The 24,333-nt window shown below is 40.9% G+C and overlaps 1 protein-coding gene across 1 annotated transcript; it reads right to left on the bottom strand.

The window, feature by feature from the left end:
• Window positions 1-788: 788 nt before the first annotated feature.
• Window positions 789-6,989, bottom strand: LOC120722703 (keratin, type I cytoskeletal 18-like). Its single transcript, XM_040013793.1, has 7 exons — window positions 6,436-6,989; window positions 3,553-3,635; window positions 2,930-3,086; window positions 2,094-2,258; window positions 1,886-2,011; window positions 1,467-1,687; window positions 789-1,381 (listed from the first exon to the last, which is right to left on the bottom strand). Exons 1-7 carry the CDS (start codon window positions 6,868-6,870, stop codon window positions 1,258-1,260), a joined length of 1,311 nt encoding a protein of 436 aa, XP_039869727.1. The 5' UTR covers window positions 6,871-6,989; the 3' UTR covers window positions 789-1,257.
• Between the last annotated feature and the right edge of the window lie 17,344 nt (window positions 6,990-24,333).

Below are 24,333 nucleotides of genomic sequence, written 5' to 3'. Positions count from 1 at the left end.
AAAGTCAAAAGCAATTGGTACATTAAAAAGACCAGACGCTCATCTGAAGCAGTAGATGCTTAGACCTAGAACAAGGGCTACTACAATGGGTTGGTTTCAGAACGTAAGTACTGGCACCAACTTTCACAGGTGTGGGGATATTCTTACTTTGGTGATTCATAAAAGGCACAAACCGTGACAGAGAGGGAAAGTTGTGGTGCACTCACACACAGTATCTATAATTATATCACAAGAAAAGTCAGACACTAAGTTGTAAAAGTAGGAATTATCTTACATTTGGATTCATAATAGTACTGCAAAAGGCAGCGATATTAATCCAGTGTACAGGTATATGATGAACAACAGGAGCGAAGGTCAGTCTCCATCAGACTCTTACTTAGGTTTGCTAGTTATTTCACTATGCTACCATCAGCTGAATAATTAGCTCAAGTTTGGTTGTTACTGCAGTAATTTATTGCCCGTGAAGTGTTAAACCCTAAATACTCTAAACAGTCCAAGCTGTATAACTTCAAATGGTAAATGTTGTAAAAGTCTGTCAGTACAATTCAGCTGAGGGGTTCAGTGAACGCTTTGGAAGAGCCTGGAGCTCAATTATGCGAACAATGTTGTTATGTTATTCTTATCTCCTATTCCCATCCCCCTTTTTATGTTATTAATATTTTTAAGCTGCTTCAGTGTGTGTTAATGGGAACAGGGGTTTGGGATTCCTGTTTACTTGTCTACTCAGCAGACTAAACAAATCTGTATCTCGAGCGATTTCTGAATGAACAAGACGCCGTGATAGCAAGTATAATTTCAGATGGACTTTATTGAAATGTCTGAACACAACAGCAAAGCAGGCAGACATAACTGGACAGAAAGAAAACAAAAAAGATGATGAAATATAAAAATAATTTCATTTTTTCTGAGAATTTTATGACTTTGAAATAACGTCTTGAATCTTTTTGTTTTTTTGAAAAAGTTCTCCAATTTGAAACTTTTGTAAACATCTGCATGTCGACACACAAACACATAAATAACTCATGATGAAATAAATAAAAAATGATTTTGTTTTCTTTTGATCCAGTTTTTTTTAGCAGCCTGTGGGAGAGCTGTATACCCAGGAAGTCAAACTATTGGTAGAGACGGCTGAAGGGTCTTATTGTTGTTAGTGCTCTATCACTAAGAAGCAAAGAGGTAAAATTTGACCAGTTGTATGCTAGTGTTATAATGCTGTGACAGTGACTGGTGAGAGAATCAGCTGCTTGCTCCTTGTATTCAGAGGTTCTTTGTCTCTGTGCTGGAGGACACCACCTTGCCGTCCACCAGCGTCTGTGTGACGGTCATCACTTTTTTGGTCTTGGTCACTGTTGTTTTCTGCTCTTCCAGAGCATCCTGGAGCCTAAGTAAAAACATTAATACTCAGTTAACTTCCAGGTAGTTTCTACTTTTAGACTTCTAAATGATAGGAAAACTATCCTACGCACTTGAAGTCTCCACCGTCCAGCAGCCGTCGGTATGTTGCGATCTCAGCCTCCAGCTTCATCTTTGTATTGAGCAGGGCCTCGTAATCCTGTGTCTGCAACTGGATTTTGCTTCGCAGCTGTGTGAGCTCTGCCTCCAGGCCCAGGATGATGGTGTTTAAAGACTCTATCTCCATGTTGTAACGGAGCTCCGTGTCCCTTAGCGTGCCCTCCAGAGAGGCTTTCTGTAAGCGACAAGAAGGGGTTACATTTTTACAGTAGACTCAGATTAGCGATGACAGCTCCATAGAGACAAATCACCGGAGTGCAACGCTTGTGTCAACAGAATACACCCGAGAGACTTGAAGTGAGAGTGCTGAGTTGGGCAATGTGGAGAGTTCAGATAAGCGTGTTTAGAGGTAAATGAGGGGCAGACTGCTCACCAGACTCTTCTGTGATTCCAGTTCAATCTCCAGCGTTTGTATCTGTCTGCGCAGTTCGTGCACCTCTGTCTGGGCACCCTTCAGGGCCTCTGTGTTCTGGGTCACCTGTGTCTGCACTTCTGTTATCTGATTGAGGTTAAAAGACAAGTTAGTCAAGAGTTTATTTATTTAAATTTTTTAACTTGATTTGGTTTTGCTAATGGTTTACCTGAGATTCATGCCATGCTTTCAGTTCTTCCTGGTTCTTCTTTGCCATCTTCTCATACTTGGCCCTGATTTCTGCCATGATCTGAGCCAGATCCTGGCCTTTAGGAGCGTCGACATCCACGTGGACTCCAGACTGGGCGATCTGGTTACGAAGCTCGATAACTTCCTAAAGAAAAAAAGAAAGTCAATAGAAAGTCATTCTTATTGTTTACCTTACCTAACTACTTTCAGGTCTATAGAATACTTCTTAATTCTTTTTCATTCTACTGCTTGAACTGAGTCATGACCCAGCGGTGACCCTTAGCCTCTATCCAACCATAATCACACGCTTCGGTCAGGCAAATATACAGGTCTGTGCCTGAGTCCCTTAACACTTAATTTAATATTTCCCTCAGTAAACAAATGGTTATGTTTTGGCTTATGCACTCAAATCATAGTCATTTGAAATCTTTGGAGCTTTCTCTGTTGCCAATTGTGGCTGGGAACCATTTTTACGATGAGGCTTCCCACAGAACTCACATACAGATATTTTAGATTTCTTAAGCAACCTCTGCATTCCCAGCAAAGTTTTCTAAAGACTGTTTTCCACAACATCCCACTCAAGGAGGTGTAGGCTGTAGTCGTGGCTTTCACTGCATGTGGATGGAACTTAAGCACATATGGTTGCAATGAGAAGGATTAATGAGATGAACAGATTTGCAAATAATATGTATATAATTATGTATATTTCTGAGTTCGACTATGTTGAAAGCAGCACAAATATAGCCTATAGACCTGAATTAAATATTTTATATTTGAAATTTTGTTTTTGAAATAAGTTAAAGTAATCAAACTCACGTTTTCATGGTTTTTCTTGAGGTGGATGAGCTCCTCCTTCAGTGCTTCGATCTCACTCTCCAGGTTCATGCGGGTCAAGTTGGTATCATCGATGACTTTCCTCAGACCAACAATGTCGGCCTCCACAGACTGGCGAATGGCCAGCTCGGACTCATATCTAAACAGGACAGGGCAAAGCAGTCAGGATAACGTCAGAGTTTGGCGCAGCTGCTCACATTCACAGAGGCTTAATGAACTTAGTCTACCTGTAAATTTTTGTTAAATATTTTGCTACACTTATTTAGAGAGTTGCCGTACTTTGTCTTGAGTTGCTCATGATTATTTATGTGTTTGTGTGAACTGTGTATGTTTAGAAAATGTCAGTGTACATCATTATTTGGTCAGCGTATAATACTGTTAACTTTATGGTCAGCTCTGTTTGCAACTACACATAATTTATGACACAACTCCAGCAGTTGTGATTCAAAGGTGACAATTTACGACTACATGACTGATGACTGACTCCTCCTTTAGATCTTCACACTAGATTCGTCCTACAACCCATCCTGCACTAAAAGAGGGTGTGCCAGCAGTTGTCTATTTCAGTGTTTTACAATGTCAGCGGTAAAGCAGGCGGGTCTTACTTCACCCGGAAGTCATCAGCTGCCAGCCGAGCGTTGTCAATGTTGAGAACCAGACGAGCATTGTCGATAGTGGCATCAAACACCTAGAATCGGATAACAAAAGAAAAACTTTATTTCAACTGCAAAGTTGAAACATGAGGCAGCTAACAGTAGAGCGAGCAATTACAGAAGAATCAACAAAGAGAGACAATGACTATTGTGTCTGTGAAGGTTCTCAGTCATCCAGGTCATCGTAGTCAAAGGAGCTTGCAAAGAAAAGCGTCTGGACTTCTTTAAGTTACTTGAAGACGTTTCACCTCTCATCCGAGAAGCTTCTTCAGTTCTAAGGTCAAATGGTGGAGAGTCCCAGATATAAACCTAGTGGGAGTATCCCCCCACAGAGGGACAAAAGGACCCCCTGATGATCCTCTAATCGCCTGAGCCAAGGTGTGAAACTGGGTGTGGGTTCCAATCAGCCAGAGTTTCGGGTGTGTTCATTGTGAAACCTGGCCCCACCTTATCATGCGAATTCCTGAGGTCAGATGGCCCAGGATGTGAGTGGGCGTTAAGGCGTCTGGGAAGGGATCTCAAAACTGGATTATAGATGGCAGAGAGTTGGTGTCGTAAACCCCCGCCTCTGTTCAAAGATGGTCGCTCACAGTGGACATAGATGGCTTCTTTCACTCCTCTTTCAAACCATCTGTCCTCTCTGTCCAAAATGTGAACATTGGCATCCTCGAAAGAGTGTCCTTTATCCTTAAGATGCAGATGGACTGCTAAGTCTTGTCCTGTGGAGGTGGCTCTTCTGTGTTGTGCCATGCGCTTGTGAAGTGGCTGTTTGGTCTCTCCAATGTAGAGGTCTGGGCATTCCTCGCTGCACTGTACAGCATACACCACATTGTTAAGTCTGTGTTTTGGCGTTTTGTCTTTCGGGTGAACCAGTTTTTGTCTGAGCGTGTTGCTGGGTCTGAAATACACTGGGATGTCGTGCTTGGAGAAAACTCTCCTGAGTTTTTCTGATACACCGGCTACATAGGGGATGACAATGTTGTTGCGTCTGCCATCCCCTATGTATCAGAAAAACTAACAGCCAGTTAGCCTAGCATAAAGCCTGAAAACAGCTGTACCTCAGAACCTTTTAGCTTTGGTAAGACTTCATGTACAGGGAAAAAAAGATTATTATACCAAGTTAATGACTAAGCTAGGTATTCTTTTTTTATTTTGCGTTTTTCAGTGCTGCTTGGCTAAGTCAACCAGCTGCTGGCTATCGGTATGCTATTAGCAAACAAACATCTTTGCTCAATCAAACTCAAAAAGCGTAATTCAAAACTAGCCTGATGTTATATATAGATAAAAATAATTTTCTACTCATGCTATGTGTGCTTTTTAGTTTTAAGTTTTCATAGAAAACTATAAAAGTTTATTGGGGTTTACTGTTAGAGGATAAGTGTCACTGTCTGTGTGTATAAATGTGAATAGTGGCAGCTGCTTCAAAAACTAAATGGTTAGAATATTTGTTCTAGCTGACAGATATGACAGATAAAGGCTGGGATGGATGGCAAGGGAGGTATGCAGAATGCGCCAATCAGTGGCTGCTGGGCTGTTGGTGCTAAGAAACAGGATCTTGTCGGCAGACAATTTGCATGAGGATGGTGGTGACTATGGCTGTGCCGGTGTGTTTGTGTGTGTGTTTGTTCACTTCACATGCAAGTCTGTGATTCTGAGGGTAGTCGACTTTTCATGTCAGAACTAAATTTATTTTTAGACTCTGTTAAATCTCTGTGAGAATTTTTTGGGGTTTTGTCTGAGGTTATGGGTGATTTCTTTGCATCATTCCAGACGAAATATTAGGCGTGTTCGACCTTTATCTGTTTGGCTAAGCTGAGGTCCTCAGTTGTTAGTAGAGCAAACAAAACCCAATTCCAGACAGCGTTTGATCTTATGTAATGTTTTGAGAAGTAAAGGATTGGGGGAAAAGCCGCTTATTCAAAAAAGAAATTTTCCGACCTTGATGCTAGTATCCTATTACAAAGATTAGACTACAAATATGTTTCCCCACAGTGATAAGATGCAGAGATACGCTATGCTACAGTCGAAAGTCCAGAATGTTCCATGTGGCAAGTCTGACTTAATGCTCTCAAATAGCAGTTTTGAATGTAGAATGTCAGGATTTTGTGCTTCAGGGATCCTGCTGTTTTTTTCTGTGGCACGCAATACCAAGAAATCTCGAATAAATGATTAACATGTTTTTGCTGCATGAGTAGTACCTTTACTTTGAAATCTTGAAACTGTGTGGAAATTACAGCTGAACTGACTTCATAGCATTTGTCATTTAAGCATGAGTTAACATCCAGTCACTTATAAAACGCTGATAGATCCTTCTGTGTCTAATAAGTTTCCCTTTTATCTCTCACTTTCTGTTGGATGAACGCAGAGTGAAATTGTTATAGTCACACTCTCAATTTAAGAAGACTAAACAAGGAGGGAAAGGGTAGTTAAGGATGGGAAGTATGGGGTTTATAAGTAGTCGCAGGATTCTCTCTCTGGTTTCCTGTGTCTGTGACCCCTGATGATCCAGCATTCCTCCTCCATACTGTTTCCGGTCCAACCCTCAGCCCCCAGCTCAAAGCAGCAGTGGCGCTATGCCAAGCACTAGCAGGAATCCACTCTGTTAGGATTCTACAAACTATACGAGACCCTGAGAACTAATGGGGATATATTTAGTCAAAAATACATAACCAATCAGGTACACTCACAACATCTTAAAATGTTTATCACAACACATCTCATTCTACTTTTCATGTTCATCTTCTTTCATCTTTTGTTCTTTTTTTATTAACACATAAACGGTCACATTCCCCTGTCTACCCTCGTCATCCCTCCCAACCCCATTTCCCTCCTCACCTTCTTCCGCAGGTCGTCCAGGATGGCCTGGTACTTGCTGTAGTCTCTGAAGTCGGGTCCGCTCTTCTCCAGGGCCTCCTTGATCTTAATCTCCAGCTTGAGGTTGGCCTGCTCCAGGTTCCTCACCGTCTCCAGGTAACTGGCCAGGCGGTCATTCAGGTTCTGCATGGCAAACTTCTCATTGCCCATGATGTCGGCGCTGTTCCCGCTCACCTGGATGCTGCTGGAGAAGCCTCCTGCTCCAGAGCCAGCTGCCATGCTGGATCCCAGCCCACTGCGGTAGCTGGAGGAGACGCTGATTTTGGTCCCACCGGCCCCACCATGAATGCTGCTGGATTTGTAGACCGGAGCAGAGGTTCGAGTGATGGACATAGCAGGAGCCCTGCTACTAGAGGAGGAGCGCACAGAGTATGTACTATGTCTGGAGGTTTGCATTGTCGCTATAGTGTGAGACTCAGTGAGAGAGACTGTCAGTAAGAGAGACAGAGGCACAGCCTGGGCAGGCAGAAATTGGAGCTCACAGACACAAGGCAGGAGGAGAGGGAAAGTTTTAAACTATATAAACCTTGTGGGCCCTCAGGTCCGCCCCTCTGACCACTCCTCCTAGCCTGTGTCACCTCCCTTTTTTTCCACTGGCCTCAGCTATACTTACTGCTCAGAACCTGCCTTTGTCCTTGAAGGCTCCCTAAGTTAGTAAATCTTGACTCTGTGGTATTCAGTAACTTGATATTTGGTAGAATTATAAAACCTTTTTTTCCCTATATGAGACTAGAGTGGCCTTAATTTTGGACTTTACTGACACAACAGTAAAGTCTAAGATTAGTTCTGCTTGTTAATTTTACTAACAAAACCTTTAAAGAGAATAAAACCCACACTGACAGTTAAGGAATGCCTAAAATAATATTAGGCCTTTGCACTCAATGTTTATTAACAATGGTTCCAACAGTCATAGGATCAACAGTACTGAGTTACATAAACAGCTATACCTCCTTTTGGCTCCACGTTAGACTCATCATAATCTCCACCCTATAGGAGTGACACACCCAAAAGTGACCCACAGATTCAGTGAGTGATCACATGCTCAAATGATGTCATCACTGCTCTAGTCATCGCAGCTGATGAGATCAGGTCATTTCACACCTACATGAGGAAGACACGACAGCTAATGCACTTCTGCATTAGCTGTCGTTTAAAAATGTAATCTTTTGTGTTTGTCATCACTCTTACTGATTTACCATAAACAAAACTCTCAATAAACATCTGCAACCATAGTATTTTATAAAAGCATTATTTGGGATCCACCTAATTATTGTTAAAGGTATTTTTATACCATTCCAGGTGTCTGTTGGTTTGATGTGAAAGTACATTTTCAAATCTAACATACCACAAACACAACCCATGATCTTTGGTGTTTAAACCTGAATAAAAAACATCAGTTAAATGAGAAAAAGGTTTTCAAGGTGTTAGCTCCAGATGTTATGTGTACTCCAGCATGTTATATGTCCTGCTTAGCCGGATGTGTGCCTGATTGCCCCCCTCCCATAAAGGATATGGTCAAACAAAGGAACAATTCCGCAGTCTGGTTAGTAGATATGTAAGAACAATGACTTTTCTACACCAGTAAACATACTTCAGGGGCCCCCTGCAGCCTTTTAACACAAGAACATTCCAGACACATTCCTCTACTTGGTGGTCTTAAATCAAGGAATAACATCTTTTCTTTTCTTTGTTTTCTTCACAGTTTTACATAAACTGTACAGATATGCATTTTATAATATGCGTCACTGTCAGATTTCTGTTTTGCAGAACAATTAATCAGTTTCATACGTAAAGTTATCTTCCTACGCACAGTCGTCTGTATCATCATCAACTTGTTCCCAGATAGAGATCCTGCTTAAGGTTTTGTTGTTCAGTATTATTGTTGCTCCACATTTTTCTGTTTTTTTTTTTTTTTTTTTTTTTTTTTTAGGAAGGAATAATGCAGCAGGATATTAAAGGATAAAGGGCTCCTGACAAAATCAGAAATACTCTTGCTCTGCTGATGAGCCGGTAAACAAATGGATTCCTCGTAAGCATTGCAATAAAGTGGCTTCATAAGAAGCTCCTTCACAAACATGTATTTAAGCTTACCTGTAAGTCTCTGAGATATTTTGAGGGCAGTCAGTAGAAACTGAAGAACAGATACAAATCAAGCAAGAGAAAAGAGAGTAGACAAAAACATGTTTCTGATCTACAAATAGATTTAAGAAATTCTATTTCTTCTGAAATTAGTAATTAGTAAATATACAAAACCAGCTAGGATCATTTTATGGATGACTGTTTTTTGTTTTGTTTTTTCCCACGGTTTTGTTTGTCTTGTAGTGGTGGAGAATGATTGTGCTTTGTCTGAATCTAATGGCTGCCACACCCAGCAGAGAAAACAAAGATTAAGGTTTGAGGATAATAGCTGACCATAGTATGTGTACATTATTTGTAAGGTGAATAACAGGGGTTACCTTAAGCCTGACACAACAACAACAACAACAACAATGTGGGTTTTACATTTTATTTTGAACACATAACGCAAGTACAGCACAGGACAAAATTAGCTAAACTTGAGAACGGAAACAGAATATGAACATTTTAGAATTTCACCAGTTGGTGAAAATTTGCCTCAGCTGCAGCTCTTTCCGGTATAAAAATGTGACCTTGTAGCCTTTTTGTAAATCCTATCTTAAACGAGTAGTTCAGTGTAAGTATGAAGCTGGTGCCAGGTTAGCATAGCACTGACACTGGAAGTAGTGGAAAAAACTAGCTCCACTGAACATGAAATAATATGGAAATTAACACTTTAGAATATCACCACTTAACATATTTCTTATTTGCTTAAAATGTATATAAACAAATGTGAAAACACCTTTTTTGGAGGTCTTGTAGAGATCAACAGAGGACCATTATTACATTTATCAGCTGCTGATATTTGTGCTCACTAAATATTTGAATATCCAAAAACATGCTTTTTTTGCTTTTTATATAACAATGACCATTTAAAAATAAATTGGGCTTTAACTAGGTCAGTAAATTTCTAAGCGTGAAATAAAAAGAATCATGCTAGCTTGTTAACACTCTCTCTGTCTTTCAAGCTAGTTGCTAAGCTAAAAAGTCATCATTCCAGCATCTTAACATCCTGACATGACAGTGGTACCTAACACCTTAGCTAACCTCAGAAAATTAAAAGAACAGTTTAAATATTGAAAATGTGCGATCTCCCTGTTGTTTCACAAATCTTGATGATCCATAAACATCTTTAATTTAGATGTAGCGCTAGCAGATCAGGAGCCACTCTTCATCACTTTTTTTTCTAAGGGAGCATATAAAATAATTACAGTAAGCTTAATCAATTGAAATGCACTTGTCACTTTAAGAGTAGACCGTTTCATGCAAGAAATGTATAAACAGAAATTGAGTAGTAAAAGCTGCCATGAAGATATCTAAGGCCAGATTTGGTAATGAATTAGCAAACCGCTAATGGCTTCAAAAAGCTGCTGCAGGATTGTAGTGTTAGTTTTGTGAAAACAGTGGGTCAATGTAGAAAAATGAAAGGAGGCTAAAAAAGAATCAGTATGGTTTTATATAAATGTGAATTAATTTAATTTCAAACTTTTACACAATATAAACCTGAAATCTTTGTGAACTAACTCCATCACATGGACACACTCCACGACTTGAACAAATGGCACCACACCTCTACTTCAGGTGTTTTTCTTTTTTTCTTGCAGGATCTAAATGTTACTCTTTGCTCACAATAAAGCATTGATTTCACGTAAAATAAACATTGTCATGGTGTTAGGAAAACCACCCGTATTATGATAAGGGGAAGGCACAGATAATACTAGTCTGATTTCTGGGTCTGATATCTATTGCACAACAAATCAAAATCACATTATGACATCATTGGTTTACCTGACTGATGATTGTGAAATATGAACGGGAAAGTGCCCATCCAACTGTTTGATGTTGAACCCTTATCCTTGGTCACAATGTTTGGCTGATGCCAGTTAGGGCGAAACCTCAGAGGTCCTGGCCCAGTGCCAAGAATCTTTGCCCATTACTGCCCTGATAGTCATCACGCAAGTTCCCCTCCTACTTGCACGCTAACCTGACAAACTTCAAAGGGCACATCAGAGTTCATGTAAATATATCTGTACATATCTAGGATTTAAAAAATAAGTGAAACTTTTTCAAAATTGCATAGACTGGGCATAAACTAGTGCAATCACCTCCTCTCCATTTTTGTGCATACACTTTGATCATTTTCATAGCTGTGTTTACAACTATGTTTTCCATTCAATATTAACTATTATGTACAGCAAGAAATCATTATAAGGATTTAAAGTCAAAGCAAATTATTGTTCAGACTTGTTTGTTTCCATCCTAAAATGCTCAGGAAAGAGTGACACTTTTTTAGAAAAGTTAACTGGAAATGGGTTGAGCAATGCTCAGCCTCTGTTTACGCTACTTCAACACCCTTATCAGCCTTGTGTAATAATGCAGTTGACTGTGATGGAGTCTGGGAATTCATAAGCTAGTCATACCTGCCTTATGATCAATGTTCTGCAATGGCTCTGCTCTCACTCTTGTTAAATACTGTATGTAGATGGGAAAAGTGTCACATGTGCATGCTCATATATGGCATTTAATCTGGCAGTGTGAAAGTGACCTGAAAGGTCATCGCTTTTCTGTTTAGACGGCACTCTCTTTGGTCACAAGGGTTGTGTTTGTTGTTAAATGCCTGAGTTTGACTCATGATCATCTGATGTTGAGTTGAAACTTCACTGGGGTAAAAATTAGCTTGGCTGGCTTGAGCAGATCAGAGGGACTGTAGGGATTTTGTTCTGCTGGACCATAATTTCCCTGTTCTGGCCTCAGGGTCCAGAACACCCACAGAAAGTGCTAAATCAGAGCAGGCCTGACAGAAGCAAAAGAAGACTGCCGAGAGGTCTAATGTACTGGCTGGGCCAAGGACTTGTCAAACATCTGACCTTGGCTGCACTTTATCACTCAGCACCTTATTCATTAGGAGGACAAACCATCACTGAGGAATTTCTGTGGAACTCCCATTAAAACTACTGACACAAGGACCTTCATTCATGATGTCTCACAGATTAACTCTTACTGCAACAACGAGCAAGGGAGAGCCCATGTTGTGACCACTTCAGAAAACTAATTAGGGGGAAAAAAAGCCCAACAATTACAGAATTTTATAACCAGAAAGTGAGATACAAGCATTTCTTTTAGTAGTGTTTCTGGGTAAATATAGCAATAATTAACCTAGAGTGGTTTTTGTTCAGTGGCAGAGAGGTCATGCAAGCAACACAAAGCTCCCAGGTTTGAAAACAAGGACTCCCTTGCTGTTAGATAACATTGTTAACCCCTAACCCACACCATTAAAAGCTTCTTATGACCCTCATGGTGTACTTCTACTCAGCAGTCATTCCCGAATATGCAAATAACATGAATGAGCAGAGAATCACAGAGAATACCTAAAAACAGCCTGCGGCAAGATGCCACACAGAAGCATAACAGTACAGTCACACTAGGGAAAACGTGACCACAGTGGTTTCAGTCTTCAGTGACTTTGGCGCGTCAATAAGAAGGGATAAGGATTCAGCCTGGCATCAGTCTGTGATAAGTTTGCTATTGAATGGAGTCAAACTGGCAAGTACATGTAATCTGTTTGTGATAACATGGTGACTAACTGTGGTGATACACACAAATTAACATTAGACAGAAATTGACATTTACTGCTTACATTCAGTGTTCAGCCAAAACGTCATAGATGTGAAACTGAACTTCCTTCATAAACAGTGAAAGTTGCTGCAGGATGGTGATTTAGCTGCAAAATTACATAGATACCTGCTTGGGGTGGCTGGAGCTCAGGATATAGAGAAGGTCACCTACTGATCAGAAAATTGGTGGTTCAATCCCGTCACTCTAGTCTGCACGCCAAATGTCCTTGGGCAAGATACTAACCCCTAGTTGCTCTCTGATGCATCGATTGGCGTATAAATGTTAGATAGAAAGCACTTACATAGGAAAAGCATTGAAAAAACCTTCACCAATCTGTCTGAGAGTGGTTGCAGTCAGTCTGAGTCAGACCACAGTGGTTTGGAGACAGGTTTACTGCCGTAGAATCACTTTGTGACCAAAAGTTGTTACTATAACTATTTCATTGCAAAAAAAAATGGATGCAATCACCAGGAAACCACAGATTTTCTTTGTCGCACAGAAGTTGCTGTGATATTTTTACTCTAGTGTGAGTGAGCCGTTAAGAAGCTCATAAAGACTCACATGGTAAGCACTTGTGTGTAGACAATTTACAGGTGTGTGCAACATGCCTACCAGGTGCAGAGGTTGACTCAGACACCACTAAAGCACTAATCGCACAAGATTAGATGTCGGGAAATGTCTTTGCCATTGTTCCCATGTCGTGAAAATGACAAGAGCAGACACAATGGAAGAGGGTGTTTTTGAGGACTTGCTCATGATTAAAGGAATGACTTTGCTTGATTCCAAGAAGCTCTAGATGTAATTGTTAGAGTCTGTATGGAGGCGGGGAAGTCTGCAGATGGCCAAGATAAGACAGAAGAATTTTGTACGTGTTTAATATGAAATAAACTGAAGAGAGAATATGTTAGAGGAAGATGCAAACAAAAAGAGGGGGATTGAGTGTTTTTGTGAAGTAGAATGTGAGTCAAGTCTGACAGCTGGAAAGCTAATTTAACACATGGGTGTCACAGGTTAAATAAGGGTGTTGTCTTTACTGAAAGGCTCCAGGTTTACCAGAGAGAAGGAGTGAACAGATCCACAGACAAAAAGGGAGGTCAGGGGTCAATGGTCTGGTTTAGATCAGGACAGAGATTTGGTATGTGGTTGTCAGAGCGGAGAACTGGAAATAACAAAGGATAAACTGGGCAAAAAAAGAAAAAAACAGGATTCGAGCAGTTCTTTATCACTCTCCCTTCCTTCCTATATGTCCTTATTGCTTTTGTTGAACTGATGAAGGTAAAGTTTAGTCTCTCTGGTTATCTGACCCGGTGAAGTCTGTGTGGATGCAACCCTGCCGTGACAGTGCGGGTGTATTAAATAAGATAGGTATTCATTCAGTGCTTTGCCGTGTTTTCAGATATTTTACCTTAAAGGGCACACCCCGTCTAGAACTTTGTTGTATTGGCTAAATTGAACTTTAGATAAAGCCTCTGTGACTTTGTTATCCAGTTTGAGGTTAGTTGCCTGCCAGGTTTGGTACAGGCTTGATTCAGAATTGGAGCCAAAACTATCCAAAAGGAGAGACAGACATGTAATAGCAGTATTGGTCATTACCACGGGTTGCATGGGAGTTTCAATGACATCAAGGCATGCATACTTTCTTTTTATGTTGATCCTTTAAACATAAATTTATATCTTTATTTTCCTATGAAGTGTCAAGCAGTCATGAATTTGAGTCTTGATGCACACAGTTCTTTCCTACTTATTTGTTTGTATATATGTATAAAAAAAAAACACCCAGCACGCCCCTGCGGGTGGTTTATCCTTCAAGCTCGGGTCCTCTTCCAGAGGCCTGGGAGCTTGAGGGTCCTGCGCAGTATCTTAGCTGTTCCCAGGACTGCGCTCTTCTGGACAGAGATCTCCGATGTTGTTCCCGGGATCTGCTGGAGCCACTCGCCTAGCCTCACTGAGCACTCGGTCAGTTGGGGCCATCTTCCCAATGTATTCTTGGATGTTCGTTGTCTCATCCTGGACTGTGGTGCTGACACTCACCAGTCCCCGGCCCCCTTCCTTCCGCTTAGCGTACAGCCTCAGGGTGCTGGACTTGGGGTGAAACCAAGGTATGCAGAGGAGCATGAGTCCCACTTTCTGCTTCAACATTTGAATGGAAGGGTCAGAGTTTGGTGTATACAACAGGAACTCATTGATCCATTCTGCCTTATATCAGCAGTTCAGGCTGCTGCTGGTAATGAAATGATGTGGGCACACTTTGGGCTCCTCAGTACTAACTGACCATCATGTAAATGCTACAGCCTATCTAATATTGTTGGTGACCATGTCTGTCCTTTTATGACTATAGTGTACCCATCTGCAGATGGCTGTTTCCAGTAGAATTACGTGCCATGTTGCAAAGCTCAAATAAACTATAAACTTATACTCATTTACTGAAAATGATAGTTAGCTCATTGTATTCAACTCCACAGTTGGTGTGTGCTGGGGAAAGAGAGTCACATCATGTAAACCAACAAATCTGCAGCAACTATGTGATACTATCATGTTAATATTGACCAAAATCTCTGAGGAACGTTCCCAACACCTTGTCCAATTCAATACTATTCAGGTGTACCTAATAAAATGGTTGTGAGTGTATATTATAATCTTAATTGAGTCCTTATCCAATCTGTTATACTTGATATACCTGCTTGCATGGTTATGGATGTTCACGCTGGATGAACCTCAGACATTTGTGAAGTTTGTGTGTCAGGAAAGACTTTTTCTGTTACACTGCATGTACAGTTTTGCAACCAGATGAAGTTATAAAGCTAAAAAGGTTACTTGGTGACTTAGTGTAGAACTCCAGATTTAACTGTAAATAATCTTTTTTCAGTGCTTTTCATTGCTAAGGGGTTTGTGGTGGAAGCATTCATCTGATCAGGTCTAACTCCCCTGATGCAAAGCTGTACTACCCCATCATTTTCTCTTGGTCCCCAGCTTGTTTGGTTTTGCCATGCTTGGTTTGTTTATGTTGGTTTTTGCTTTCGCTCTGTAAAATAAACTTATTTTTGGTTGCAATTCATATGCGGTCTCCTCTCTATCCATCCCTGGGCTGTGCTGTGACAGCAGAACTATAATTAAATTAAGAACTAAAAATTCCGACTCTTATGACTCAAATGACAAACAAGGATACTTTTTCAGGAAGTGTGTTATGAAATTATATAACTCAAGAACATATCACAAACAAATGAAGGGGAAGTATTATGTAAAATAGATTTTATGGCTCAAAGCAACAAAAATTACAATCATAGATAAATGTCTGAGGGGTTCATACATAACTACATTTGGTCCGACTATTCAAAGTCAAATTGCCAGCTACAGTTAAACTAGGTGTAGATAAAGGCAATGACGACATGAGATCAACACAGCTCTCTTATATGTACATTAAACATAAAGAGATTTAGCTTAGTATTGCATTGAACTGCAATAATTGAGTTTAACCTTGGTTTTGTCTGCTAGCAGCTTTTTCAGTGTCCGAAAGATAACAGTCCTACTGGGCTCTATTTCTCATTTTTTGTCTTGTTTGCTGTCTTGCTTATCGCTATACCTCAACTTTCGTATTATTTTATATAAGGTAGCAGCCTTTTCAGGCTTTCAGTCTTCATGATAAAATAAGGTAGCAAGGTTAAGCTAACCTTCCTCTAGCCAAAAACTAGAAAAATAACACATAATAAACTCCTCAACAACTTTTATTCTCTTTTCCATCAGCTAATGCCTTTTTCAGTCTTCCATTCCCTGGGATAGAGTAAGCTGGTGAGGTTAAGCTAACCTTGCTTTGTCTAAAAGCTAATGAGCTAATAGCTCTTCTAGTTCTCCACAGTTACTTTGTTTGGCGTCTTTGCACACATCTTAGCAAGAATAGTTATAGTCCAATTCACTGAACAGAAACTCAAAAGTAAAACAAAATGAGCAAACAACACAAATGAATCCAAAGTTATGTTGCTTTGACTCAATTCAGACGTCTTGAATTCAATGAATGTTGGAGCTGAATGTTTTAAAATGTATTAAATGAAAGTATTAAAAAAGAAACTGTTTTACTCAAGTTGCTTAAGCCACTCCCGCTTATATGGGACGACTAACAGTTTAAGACTGTGTTTATTGGGAAAGTCTGTTGAAACAATTGGAACTTGTGACTTGTGCATTTCTGTGTCTATATTAAGTTTAGCCTCAGGGGAAGAGAGATTGTGTGTAAGTTTATCTCTTGAGTCACTCACTGACATTATCAGATTCACAGGGATACTCCTTCACTCACTCATTTCTCTGAACATATCAATGATTTAATCAATTGCTAAGAGAAGGAATGCTTTCCTGCGCAGTCACTCGCAAAATCAGTAGATCCTCTCAATTAAAGATTCACTCTTTTGAATAAATTGTTAACAGAGTCGACTTTATGTCATTCCATCAGAGAGTGAATCTGAATTTTAGGGGGTTAATTGCATAAGCCTCCCTTAACAAAATGGAACCTATACTTGGATTACATGAGCAAATCCTACAAATACAGTCTGCTTAATTTGTCGGAGTAGACCATATATTGGGGTGAGTGATTTAGACGTAAAGGAAGGTAGTGTGCTGAGCGACTGATAAGATACTGTAAAGGAATGTCTGAGATACTGCATAGATGAGGGGAAAGGTTAATTTACCACATGTGCTTGCATAGGAGGAAAAGCTTTGAATAGGAAAATAATATTTTCATTGTTTGGTTTCCAACTTTTACATAACAAGGATTTGAAAGATTGGTGCAGGAAAGGCTCATGGAGGGTTACAGCTATACAGCTGAGCATTGTTTAAGTATTAAGGGTGTGATCATTTAGTTATCTGGCACACACACACACACACACAGATTGATACAGTGTATACCATTTAGCTGACTTTTCTTTCACTCTTTCATTTTCCATCTTAGACACACTGTGGCATTCCCAGCCGCTGTGTCTCCTTTTCCCGATCGGACTCCACATTCCTGCTCAGTAATTGCTCCCAGAATGCCTCCGTCTCAGCGCTCCCAGGGAAAGAAAGTTTCAAACTGGATCCTTACTGTGTTACCATGGTGAAGGGAAACAAATTTGGAGAGTTCACTTTGAGAAAGTGCACAGCTCAGGCTGTTATTTTACATCCCCCATTGGGTACTCATCATGGGCCCATATATTAGTCTCCTGGCAAATGCCTGGTAGAGATGAAACACCACATTTCACAAACGCATGCAAGAACACACTGCAGTAGCCAAAGTCCAATTCTTCAGAGCTTTTGCCCCCTGCTCCCCTCTGTGTCTGAGCTGCTGGGCTGCATGTTTTCAGACACAATGGGTTCATTTGAGTGGACGGACACAGGGTGGAAAAAGTTCTCTAAAGAGCTCTCAGTCTCAGTCAAGGATAACAAGAATGAAAAGAAGGGGGAGAGAAAGAATGACCACTGTCTGGTTTCAAAGAATGTTCAAACTGGCCCAGTTTGACTCAGAGATGAATCAGGCATTGACTGAGATGTGTGTGAGGGGCAAGTGTTCCTATTCACAGCTCAGGCTTCTTAATGTGGAGCCAATTACGGACATAGGTTGCGTCCATGCCGGACAACAATGGGTTACCCATCACATAAAAGTACAGTACTGTGCGAAAGCCTTGAACCATCTTCATGTCTTTAGATTTTACTTCCAAGCAGCCAGACCTTGTTTTTGAGTGGGATAGAGCAATACTTCAGGCTCCCTTTCAAAGTTGTTCTTTGAACTCTGGCTGCTTGTCCTTGTACCTGAACGTTTTCAGAGGAAAGTTTTTTGTTTGTTAAGCCAATTAGTGCTGGCATATGGTAAAGGGACAGGTTCTTGACTCAAGCATAGCTTGGCACTCAAAGTGGTTTACACAACTTGCCTCATTCACCCAAAGCACTTTTTTATATGCTTTTTAGCAAACATTCATATGCATTCTTACTCCAGTGGATGCATCAGAGAGCAACCTGGGGTTAATAGCATATATGGTATACCTACTGGAGCAGAGAGGTATCAAACCAGCAACCTTCTGATTAGAAGGTGACCTGCTATACCTCCTGAGCTACAGCTACCTGATGAAAATCAACCATTCAAGAGTAAAAAGGCACCTCACTCAAGGGAGGAAGCAGCATTGTGGCTGCATACCTTGCTGGTAACTGTAACTTATCTTTAGGCACTTTGTTACTTGCAGCCTATTGCAAAGAGAAATCATTTGCTCCCATGGAGTGATGAATCTAAATATGAATAATTTAATTAATTAATTCTTAATATATATGGAAATCAGTAGAGAGGTAGAAGTGTGGGTGTCTACAGCCATCTCTAGGCTCTGTCATGGCTTGGGGCTGCATTCAACCAGTAGTTTTGGGAATACTGCCAAAATTGATGGACTTATGAACACATCAAAATGCCACATGGAAAGTGTCTCATTGGCAGCAGGTTCATTTTTCAGCATGATAATAATCCAAACACACTGCCACAGCAATGTCTCAAGTTTGGTACCAGCATAGACTACTGGGGTCTTCCCATTGTACAGCTCTTTTAATGTATTATTTGTTTCACTATGTTTCTGTTATACATGTTTCTTTGAGACTGGGCTTAACATCCTTGCAGTTTCCAATCTATTGCATGGTCCAAAACACAAACTTAACCTCTGATAGGTGACTCACTCGAGAGATCCTAAGTGGTGAATTGTGAGTCAGTTCAATTCCCCAACCAATCATATACTTAAAAATAACCCCTGTGACCACAGGATCTATCCAAAGTTTATAAACTTAGCCATGGCCACCAGACTGTAAGCTAGTAATCACACTGATGATGGTGTTTTAACCCTATGAGGTCTAGATAGGAGGTGTAACTGTTAAACCCTCAAACCCAGTGCTATCAGAGTATGTGAATCTTGGCTGTTGGAAATTGTTTTCTCAAGTCCCCATAATCAGGTTGGAAAAAAACAAATATTGACATTTTCATTTGTCTAAAAAAAATGTTATACATGCTTTCTTACTGAAAGTCTAGCAATGAGCTGAATTATTGCAACTTATTATCATCTGACAGCAAAATACTCAGTGTTAGAGCAGAAACTGCCAATTTCTCGGAAACCGTTTCTTTCTATCCAGTCACATGCTTTCAACGGTCAGAAGTCCGTGGAGATTAAATCGTTTCCCTTGATTCCATTGGTCCTGAAATCCTTCATATATCTGTCCCATCTTTTAACGTTTTTTTTGTGGGTTGAATCTATTTCAGGCACAGTGACTCATTCCTCCCGTATAATTACCTCTTGGCTCATAGACCATACAGTAAAGCAGGGAAGGAAGCTGCCTTTGGGAAATCCCACTAAAGAGGGGGTATTCCCGTACCAAGGAAACCCTCTAGATCCCCTCCTCTCCAAACCACCATCACAATGACCATAATGCGCGTCTGGGAACTATTACATCTTCCTGCTTTCCACTCCTTTTTTGCTAGTTTTTCCATCCATTATTTTTCTGTGCCACCTCACCGTGTCCATACGTGATTTTAATTCATCCCAGATGAGAAAAATGGGAAAATGTCTTTTCCACGCTCTTCCTCTCGCTGTGGTCTTTGTCAGTTCTGCAATTTACAAGCAAACATTTGCTCACACCACACTCGCACACATAGAGGGACAGTGAGAGGTAAAGTGGGAGCAGTGGAATGAAAGAAAGCTGGAGTGAAAGGCAGGGAGAGTCGATAAATATCGCATATGTTCACGAGCCGCAGTGCACCAGTATGAAAATGAAAAACGGCAATCTCCGGCCTCCTCAGTGCCTCTCGGACCGTCTTAGAGGAATTTGTCTGTCTGGCAGCCACATGTTGGCAGGTCAGAAAGTCAGACCATTTGCTGACCTCTCTCTGGTAGAGCCATGGAAACACTTTGTGGTGCAATAGAATTTGACAGCGCCACTGAATGCAGACTTTTTCAGTGTGACTTGGTAGGAACGCGACGCATTCATTACAGTGAATTAAAATCTCGTCATTTTTTTCAGTGCAGGAAGACAAACTACGATGATGCCACAGCTATTCTTTTTAATGGTCTAACTTCCAGTCAGTAGGTTGGTGATTTAAATGGCTGGCATTTAGGAGATGAGGGGTGGCATTTCATATGAACTACAAACAGTAATACAGGGCTTTTCTTAATCCGTTGTCAGGAACAGCATAACAGTGGTTGTGCTGCACAGCATTAGAGATTTAAGGCATTCAAGGGTCTTTCAGAAAAAGTGGGGTGGGGAAGTTGGAGTTTGTATCCGGTGCAGAAATTTGAAACTAGTTTGCTGAGCTTGATAGCATTCCAACTGGGCTGTCGCATTTGTTCATGGTAAATACACACCTGCTAGCTCTATTTCATGGGTCCAGATGTGGTATAAAACCGACAGCAGCTGCTTATCCTAAAGAAACACTGTGCTTTAACCATGGATGCTCATAAGAATACTGGAAAACATAGCAGGGGCGAAGCAGCACTGGCATTGTTGGTCACATTGTTGGTCACTCCTGCTGTTAGAATATTACTCTCCCTCTCTTGAAGCAGTGTTGTGTATTCACTCAGCCCCAGTGAAAGGTGCAGCTAGGCCGCACAGCTGTTCCAACTTTCAGTCACAGTATGAGGTAGTGTGGGATTCCAGCTGTGCCTCTTAGTAGACACAGAACTCCCAGAAGTGCTGCTTTCCCCCACAGACAATCAAATGTCAGATTATGTGTCAAATTATGTAATCAAATTTAAAATGCTTATTGGGAGCCCTCAATTGCTTATATAATGCACACAACTATATATATGGATATGGTTGCGTGCGTATTCATGTGTGCACAGTTGTCATCCATAAACATTTTTTCTATGTGTGGATCCTTTTGTGCTTTTTAGTCGCCCATGTGTCTTCTTCCACATGTATCTTGTAGGTGTGGAGTTTGCTTTCTGTGTTGACATTTGACCAGGGAGTGGTGGATGATGACCTAAACGAGTCCAAACACGCAGAAGTCAGCAGAGCTGGAGCCTCCCTCCTTCATTTCCGTCCTGAAACTGTCTCAGTTCCCTAAACTTTAAACTCTTCCGTTTTTTTAGGAAGTCTTTCTTTTGGTTGTTCTGTTTTGTTTCTTTTCTTTTACTAACGCCATCCTCTTCCTGTTGTCCTCCTTTATCAGCTATTTGTAATTCTGGCATCATCTTAGTGTTTACTCCCTTTTGCCTTTCACTTGTATACCATACAGTAAATGCTTCCTTTCCTCCCCATGGCCTATCTTCCATCCACCCCCGTGTGTTACTCCCTCGGTTCCTCCCTCATTACTCCGTCTTCATTTCAGTGCAATATTGTGAGCCGTCTAATAATTTCTTGGCTCTGGTGTGTTTCCTTTTTCTCTCCCTCTGCTTCTTTATCCCTTCCCCTCTGACCTTACAGCCTGGGAGCTGAGCTCGGATCCTGTTCTCCACGCCTGTCTCTCTGACAGGAATGTGCTGTTTGTACATAAACACAACAAAAGGACTGATAAGAACGTGTCTCCACAAGGACAAGGCTTTATGACTTCTAACACAACACTGCTGGGGCATCTGGGAGACGGGAATACTCATTAAATTCTCAGTTTGGTTCAGGGGAATTTCTGAAGAAAAATCTCAAAGAAAAAGGTTTTAGTACATAAAAAGCAGAAACAGACAGTGAGTAAATTAAAGCTTTGTTTCCACTGAATGCTAATCACATTGCAATATCTGGGATGCTTATCAAATGATTACTTGGGGGGGGGGGGAGCCAGATTTACTTTTTTCAACATAATTTTCCAAACTTTAACTAGCACATTATGTGATTTTATATATATTGTATCATCAAGGTAACGTGAGTCAAGACACCATATTTAAGACTTTCTTTTGCTGTGTTTGGATAGAAACCTGGCAGCTATCACAAATGTATTGCTTGTTGAAAAAAGAATAACATGATGACATAAATGATGACATAGTTACAGTAAATCACCCAACAGCCCCAAACTCCTTAAAAAAATGACTTCTAATATCAGGTCACTGCAGTTTTTTGTGATGACTGGTGTTTTGCATGTGGTTAGTGGTTTAAAGACTCCCAGTTTGACTCCAAATACCAGTAATGTGATTATGAGTGATTGTTCAAGTGTGACATTATGTGAAAGTTATTTGGTTTTTAATTTTCCTTATGCACACTTTGAAGATTAGACAAACAGCCCTTACCCGTCAATGATTGACCAGAGCGACTGAGCAGTTACTGCTTAGTCATAGCCAAATGGGACGGGTGGGGACGTGCCGGTCTCCATGGAAACAGGACGTAGCAGGTGATTCATTGACAAAAATGGACAAACTGTCAGCTTCTGTACAAAATAGGAAATGTTGCTCACTGCTGCAAACATACCGCCTATTCTCTTGTAGATAGACTTAACATCCCCAGGATCTCGTTCCCCCAGTGCTCAAATCACCCCATTACTGCATTACATAACTGTCTGAATGCATGCAAATACACACAGCTAGGCCACACAATAGCTGCTCTTTCTTTTACCGCTATGCTGAATCTAACAGGGCATTATAATATAGGCTACATGGTGGATGAATGTCTGCTTTTGATGTGCAGACATGCCGGTTTATTGAACTTTTCACTGTCTTTTTGTTTTTCAAAGCACCAGATGGGGCAGAAGGGGGCAGTGTGGTGCAGGTGTTTGCTGCACAGGTAGATGCTGCAGGTTAAGAATCAGGTGAGGGACATGACTGTCTACCCTACTTTGATCTTTCCTCGCCTTTGCTTCCCTCTCCTCAGTGTGGCTTTTCTGCCCTTTACTGTCTAAAGTTTGCCTTCACTCCTTGTTTGTATGGGGGTTTTCTCTCTCTCTCTCTCTCTCTGTGTGTGTGTGTGTGTGTGAGCGTGTGTGTGTGTGTGAGCGTGTGTGTGTGTGTGTGTGTGTGTGTGTGAGCGTGTGTGTGTAAGAGAGAGACAGAGAGAGAGACATCCAGTGGAGAACAGAAACTACATCTGTGGGAAATTGAAAGTGTGTAAGTGTGTAAGTGTGTGGCTGTCAGGAATTGGCATTCTTATCAGCACCAGGGGAGCAAGCAACATTAAAGGCGTTGTGACTGGTGTCCAAAACAATGCCTTATAGAGAAAATAAACTCTGGAATACCACATGCCGACTTTTAAAAAAGCCCAACTGCTATCGCAATGCAGCATACTGAGTACGTAGGAAATAACAGGTCTGGCGTACCCCTCCCTGTTCCATTATAGCTGACTCTGCTACCTTTACCCCACTTTGCTTGAAGGTTTTGGGAACTCTTTTACAACTCTTTGCCAAGCACTTCTTCTTCTTCTTCTTTCTGCTTTTTCTTTAGTTCTTTTCTCTTCACTGTGTCCAGTTAGAGTAAACACTTCATCTTTTGCAGTCAGCAGCAATTTCTCCCAGTCTGATCTCTGTGTATTTTCCCTGAGGCAATACTCTGCTGCTTAACCCGTTTACCTGGTTCACATTTTTCTTTGAAACTAAAAGTGAGCTGAACTCCCTGTGCCTAGAAAGGGAAGTAGACTCAGTAGATCTATGAGGTGTATTGCGGCACACCTTGGACAAAAATCAGGAGTGTGATAAATTGTTAGAAGGAGATTGGTCGAAGGAGATGGAGGTAATATTGTAATTTAATGGGTTTATCAGCCCCATAGAGCCCACATCTCTGACGTAAGATTTTTTTCTTGCAATTGTTGAATCACAAATCCACACACTGTATTTAAAATATGGACATATATCAAATGAGCTTAAACGTGACTCTGCATGTTTACGTTTTTCTTTTTCCAGCTGAAAGTTACCATAGTTGAACGAGAAGGTGGATTTCTAATTTGTCAGCTAATGGTAGGAAGCTTGGTTAGCAAGCTACATCTATGAAATGTACAACTGCAACACACAGGTTAAGTGACGGGTTAGAGTTTCACTCACTAAAACTGAAGCACAAACTTACTGGATGGCCTCTTCCTGACAATAGGTGACATCATATTTCAGATAGTTCTTTGAAACTTCTCTGAAATGCACCACCCCTTCAAATGTGGTGGTCTCTGTGGCACAATCAGTTAGCGTGTTCGGATGTTAAACGAAAGGTTGGTGGCTCGAGCCCACCCAGGGACGGTCTGTCTTGC

The sequence above is a fragment of the Simochromis diagramma genome, unplaced genomic scaffold (assembly GCF_900408965.1).
Source record: "Simochromis diagramma unplaced genomic scaffold, fSimDia1.1 OVJJ01000705.1, whole genome shotgun sequence".
Taxonomy (NCBI): domain Eukaryota; kingdom Metazoa; phylum Chordata; class Actinopteri; order Cichliformes; family Cichlidae; genus Simochromis; species Simochromis diagramma.
This window is presented reverse-complemented; position numbering and strand designations above follow the sequence as displayed.